The sequence below is a fragment of the Bradysia coprophila genome, unplaced genomic scaffold (genome assembly GCF_014529535.1).
Source record: "Bradysia coprophila strain Holo2 unplaced genomic scaffold, BU_Bcop_v1 contig_248, whole genome shotgun sequence".
Classification (NCBI taxonomy): domain Eukaryota; kingdom Metazoa; phylum Arthropoda; class Insecta; order Diptera; family Sciaridae; genus Bradysia; species Bradysia coprophila.
In genome coordinates this window covers 2519709-2526232 of record NW_023503509.1, presented here as the reverse complement: position 1 = coordinate 2526232, position 6524 = coordinate 2519709, and the positions used below count along the sequence as shown (strand labels likewise).

General features: G+C 41.2%; 1 protein-coding gene across 1 annotated transcript; it reads right to left on the bottom strand.

Moving 5' to 3' along the window:
• Positions 1–4284: 4284 nt before the first annotated feature.
• On the bottom strand, positions 4285–5506 carry LOC119078330. Its single transcript, XM_037185836.1, has 4 exons — positions 5391–5506; positions 5034–5238; positions 4764–4958; positions 4285–4700 (listed from the first exon to the last, which is right to left on the bottom strand). The coding sequence occupies exons 1-4, from the start codon at positions 5401–5403 to the stop codon at positions 4433–4435; spliced, it is 681 nt and encodes a 226-aa protein (XP_037041731.1). The 5' UTR covers positions 5404–5506; the 3' UTR covers positions 4285–4432.
• Between the last annotated feature and the right edge of the window lie 1018 nt (positions 5507–6524).

Here is a 6524-nt window from a genome sequence, read left to right as displayed (position 1 = left end):
AAAAGTTAAAAATCGAGGGGGTGGTCACTATTACCTAAAAGCGTACACTGTGGTCACTTCCATACAACCACTCTTTCAATACCAACAACTTTGCCGAAGAAACCAACTCTCATCTGCTTCACAGCCAAAGATACAAAAATCGAGGGGGTGGTCACTCACACAAAAGCGTACACCGTGTGTCACTTCTATTCAACCACACCACTCACTCTCAAACCCATACAACTTTCCCCGAAAACAAATCCATTTCACCAAAGAAAAACTCAAAATCATCATCGATCACTGTACGTTGGAGTAGCTCAAAAATGGCCCACTTGGAGAGCTGTCACTCGCTCGAAATTGATCCGAATTTCCTAAATTTTTTTTCCTCGATTTACAATCCATACCTTTCATTGAAACCCTCACACGCCCCTCTAGCTTCTAAAACAGCCGCTCCGCAATTACAAACGTGTTCCCGTTGGTGGTCAAACACCCTACTTACCACCTTAACTCCAACATTGAATCCAATTTTTTTCCAGTTTTTTTCTTCGCTTCGTACCATCAATACCTTTCATTTGAGCCCGCTCACGCCTCACCACCTTCCAAAACAGCCGCTCCACAATTTAAAACATTTTCCAGACCCTCAAAAGAACCCATAAAAATCCACTCTACCCCTCCCGATGAAAAGTTAGAAAAAAAAACTTTCTTCTGCAACTTTGTTCCCCCGCAATAAATGGAACATTTCTTCTTCCCCCACCGACGCCCATCTCTCAAAATAACCGAGTTATATCGATTCTCCCATTTTCTCCCTCCCCACAGTCATAACTTCACTATCTCCGAACAGACTTTTCACCGGACCACGTTTTCTCACACGTTTCAGACCATTCCCTACAACATATCAAAAAGTGTTTTTTTTTTTTTTTTTGCTCTGAACTTTCATTTTGACGGTAAATAGCGGACAAACAGAAAGACAAACATCCCGTCGTTATAATATAGTACTAGTCTGCATCCTGTGGCACTTCGTGCCACGTCGCATCCTAGCAAGCTAGACCGGGCAGACACCTGTTAGAGACTAACACCTGTTACAGACAAACAGAGAAAATAGAGACGAACACCTGTTACAGACAAACATCTATTCGAAAGCAACTCTAAGTCTGCTAAAGAGCAATACGAAAATCGCTTCGCTCAGCTCAAACATTCTTATGAAAAAGTTAGTCCAAAACATCACATTCTTCTTTTGTAATGCCTAATATCGTCTTTTCATTATTTATTTTTCATGCCAGGGGGCTGCCGCCCCCTGGACCCCCGCAATCACCACTCTTACAGCTTTTCGAACTAAACACCTCTTTCCGTGTGACACTCCCACAATTTTACAGTTAAGTTAGCCCGAAACAATAACTTCTTCTTTTGTAACGCCTTATATCGTCTTTCCATTATTTATATTTTTCATGCCAAGGGCTGCCGCCCCCTGGACCCCCGCAATCACCACTCTTACACCTTTTCGAACAAAACACCTCTTCCCGTGTTACACTCTACTGAAAACCATCAATTTTTGGTGAATCCCGTACCCTTCTACAACTCATGCCACAACTACTGTTTCAATACCGAACAACTTTGCCGAAGAAACTACCTTTCCATCTGCTTCACACAAAAAGTTACAAAAATCTAGGGGGTGGTCACTCACACACAAAAGCGTACACTGTGGTCACATTCAGACAACAACTCTTTCAATAACCAACAACTTTGCCGAAGAAACCAACTTTCCATCTGCTTCACACAAAAAGTTACAAAAATCGAGGGGGTGGTCACTCTCACACAAAAGTGTACACTGTGGTCACTTCCATACAACCACTCTTTCAATACCCAACAACTTTGCCGAAGAAACCAACTTTCCATCTGCTTCACACAAAAAGTTACAAAAATCGAGGGGTGGTCACTCACACACAAAAGCGTACACTGTGGTCACATTCAGACAACAACATTTTCAATAACCAACAACTTTGCCGAAGAAACAAACTTTCCATCTGCTTCACATAAAAAGTTACAAAAATCGAGGGGGTGGTCACTCACACACAAAAGCGTACACTGTGGTCACTTTCAGACGACAACACTTTCAATAACCAACAATTTTGCCGAAGAAACCAACTTTCCATCTGCTTCACACAAAAAGTTACAAAAATCGAGGGGGTGGTCAGTCACACACAAAAGCGTACACTGTGATCACTTCCATACAACCACTCTTTCAATACCGACCACCTTTGCCGAAGAAACCAACTTTCCATCTGCTTCACATCAAAAGTCACAAAAATTGAGGGGGTGGTCACTATTACCTAAAAGCGTACACTGTGATCACTTCCATACAACCACTCTTTCAATACCCAACAACTTTGCCGAAGAAACGAAGCTTCCATCTGCTTCACATAAAAAGTTACAAAATTGAGGGGGTGGTCACTCACACACAAAAGTGTACATTGTGGTCACTTCCATACAACCACTCTTTCGATAACCAACAACTTTGCCGAAGAAAGCAACTTTCCATCTGCTTCACATAAAAAGTTAAAAAAAAATCGAGGGGTGGTTACTCACACACAAAAGCGGACACTGTGGTCACTTTCAGACGACAACTCTTTCGATAACCAATAACTTTGCCGAAGAAGCCAACTTTCCATCTGCTTCACATAAAAAGTTACAAAAATCGAGGTGTTGGTCACTCACACACAAAAGCGGACACTGTGGTCACTTCCATACAACCACTCTTTCAAGAACCAACCACTTTGCCGAAGAAACCAACTCTCCATCTGCTTCACATAAAAAGTTACAAAAATCGAGGGGGTGGTCACTCACACAGAAAAGTGTACACTGTGGTCACTTTCAGTAGACAACTCTTTCGATAACCAACAACTTTGCCGAAGAAACAAACTTTCCATCTGCTTCACACAAAAAGTTACAAAAATCGAGGGGGTGGTCACTATTACTTAAAAGCGTACACTGTGGTCACTTCCATACAACCACTCTTTCAATAACCAACAACTTTGCCGAAGAAACGAACTCTCTATCTGCTTCACAGCCAAAGATACAAAAATCGAGGGGGTGGTCACTCACACACAAAAGCGGACACTGTGGTCACTTCTATTCAACCACACCACTCACCTCTACAACTCATTCAACTTTCCCCGAAAACAAATCCATTTTTCTCAAAGAAAAACTCAAAATCATCACCGATCACTGTACGTTGGAGTAGCTCAGAAATGACCCACTTACAGGGCTGTCACTCGCTCGAAATTGATCCGAATTTCCTAAAATTTTTTTTCCTCGATTCGTAGGATTGTTACCTTTCATTGAAACCCTCACACGCCCCTCTAGCTTCTAAAGCAGCCGCTCCGCAATTACAAACGTCTTCCCGTTGGTGGTCAAACACCCTACTTACCACCTTAACTCCAACAGATTGACCCCAATTTTTCCAGTTTTTTTTCTTCGCTTCGTACCATCAATACCTTTCATTTGAGCCCGCTCACGCCTCACCACCTTCCAAAACAGCCGCTCCACAATTTAAAACATTTTCCAGACCCTCAAAAAAACCCATAAAATCCACTCTACCACCTCCCGATGAAAAGTTAGAAAAAAACTTTCTTCTGCGACTTTGTTCCCCACAATAAATGGAACATTTCTTCTTCCCCCACCGACGCTCCATCTCTCAAAATAACCGAGTTATTCCGATTCTGCCATTTTCCACCTCCCCACAGTCATACCTTCACTATCTCCGAACAGACTTTTCGCCGGACCACGTTTTCTCCACGTTTCAGACCATTCCCTACAACATATCAAAAAGTGTTTTTTTTTTTTTTTTTTTTTTGCTCTGAACTTTCATTTTGACGGTAAATAGCGGACAAACAGACAGAAAGAAAGAAAGAAAGACAAACATCTCGTCGTTATAATATGTTACTAGTCTGCATCCTGTGGCACTTCGTGCCACGTCGCATCCTAGCAAGCTAGACCGGGCAGACACCTGTTAGAGACTAACATCTATTCGAAAGCAACTCTAAGTCTGCTAAAGAGCTATACGAAAACATCCAAAACGTCCAAAACATCACCTTCTTCCTTTGTAATGCCGCCCCCTGGACCCCCCAATCACCGCTCTTACACCTTTTCGAACAAAACACCTCTTCCCGTGTTACACTCTGCTGAAAACCATCAACTTTTCATCTGCTTCACACAAAAGTTACAAAAATCGAGGGGTGGTCACTAATACAACTCTTTTAATAACCAACAACTTTGCCGGAAAAACCAACTTTCCATCTGAAACACTAAACTCCAGCTGCCTGCAATTCTTCATGTAACAAAAGACAAAAACGAACTGCACAATTTTGACTGATGTGACTTAGTTTATTTTCTGTTGTTGTTGTTGTACATAATTGTCTGTTGTTGTTGTTGTTGTACATAATTTGTGACCATAATATTATTCACGTTCACGTGCAAAAATTTCTTCGGCATCTTCAGGCCGAAGGAATTTAGGCAGAAATTCTTCGTACCTGGTTTCTGCTGCCTCTTTCGCTTGGTACGACTCCTTTAAAGTTGCGAAACAGGTACGAAGCATTGCTGGATCTTCGCCCATTCGAATTCCATCTCTCAGAACGACTTCGCGCCGTTCAACCTCTTCAATTTTTTCGTCGAGTGTTAATCTTAGTCGTACCAGTTCCGATCGACTTATAACTTGACTGCCGTCACTGCAATGCAAAAAAAAGATGTGTCGGTCTAATGGAAAATGTTTTGTAATGAAAAAAAACTACCTGGATTTCCAGAATTTCTTTTCGATGGCAAACGATTCGTTTGATTCTACTTCCACCTGCATACGTCCAACAACATTCTTGTCGTTGGTATGTCGATCCAATTCGGCAAGTCTATGTGAATTATCCGGATATGATTCCGAAGGACGAAAATCGGCAAGAACATTCCACGCACCAGCGTGAACATCAACAGCAGTACTGAAAAATGCGAAATAGAAAACTTTGAACTTTGAGGCGGCCATTAATAGCATTTGAATAACATTCAAACGTTACCTTTCGTCTTCGTCCCATTGTGCGATCGCGACACTATTTCTCGCTTCCCACTCGCTTTCAATTTGTTCCCCCAAATTTGACACCGCGTCCATAGCAGCGATTTCTTTGGCAATTTGTCGTTCAGTCTCGTGTACATCCGGGTCGGTGAAATCTTCCTCTTCGCGCCGCAACGCAACTTCACGTTGAATTTCATCTTCTGGGCCGGCTGGAATGGTAGTGAAATGTATAATGTGGAAAGGAAGGGAATTATTTTTACACAAAGAACACAAAGGACTCACACGTTGGTTGACGCAACTGAAAACGAAACTTAAACAAAATGTGACAAACACAAACACAAAAAAAACCGAACAATCTTACAATTGTGATCCATTTCAGGACCAAATTACTGATATTTATCACTCAAGCAATTTATCACTTTATCACTTTGGTGGAATATCAATGAAGAGCGTTAAGCAACATCGGCGGCAATTCGATTTGTTTGACAACAAAATTTGACAGGTCAAAAACACAGCTGATTCGAATGATCAGTGTTACCGAAAATTAGTCGTCGGGGAATATTAGTGCTGCCAGTTTCGAATTGTCATTTTTTTGTGATATAATTATGCGCTAATAATGTCCGAAGTGATAACCAAATTATACACCTTTCCTTAGCCAATACTGTGTAAGTGAAATATTTCTTTTATTCCGAAGAATTAACAACACTCTAATTGATTCGAAAAAAATAATCTGAAAAATGTTCGAAACTGGCAACACTGCATAACCGAATCAGCTGAGTTCGTTCGAAGTTTGACACTAAGTCAATGTGCTGTTGTGAAACAATTTATTTTCTGTGAATAATTTATACGAAAAATGAAAAGACGCAGTAACAAAGTTCCAGATGCAAAATATTGCATTGAATACGATGATGTTACTGGTCGGTACACTACTTTTGATACGGAAGAGCAGTATTTGACATATAAAAAGAAAAGAGTCGAAGAACTCTGCGGCATTGAATTAGACGACGGCTCCATATTGTCTAAGTTTTTCTACGAACGTAAGAAAATCGAAAGTTGTGTTATCATTGAGTGTCATCATTTTGTTGTTGTCCAGTGTTTGTGATTGTTGATGTTTTTAATGGGAAAGAACTGCACGCGCAAATAATTAACAGTCGAAAGAGGACAGCTGTGTTGTTTTGACATTTCTGATTTCTGATGATTGTCTGAAAACAAAAATTACAGCGTACACGAACACGCCGATCCCGAAAACCGCTAAAGAAGCTGAAAATTCCGTTGAAACGGAAATTGTTGGAGCATCCACTGGCAAAGCGCAATCGTACAATGAAAATTCGGAAAGTGATCGAATCTCCGTCAACGGAAGCGAATGTACGTTTCCCGGCCGTACCGATGCATTCTGTGTGCATTCGAATGAGCCAGACTATCGCGATACATGCACAATGTGAGTGTCTGTGCCCTAACAATTTTCCCTTTTCAACGTTAATGATTACCGAACTTT

Excerpts from the sequence above, each read along its gene's own strand:
- LOC119078330 (XM_037185836.1), bottom strand. Across the intron at positions 4,959-5,033 it reads CAATGGGACGAAGACGAAAG|TACTGCTGTTGATGTTCACG; the intron begins GTAACGTTTGAA and ends CGCATTTTTCAG. Across the intron at positions 4,701-4,763 it reads AAGAAATTCTGGAAATCCAG|TGACGGCAGTCAAGTTATAA; the intron begins GTAGTTTTTTTT and ends TTTGCATTGCAG.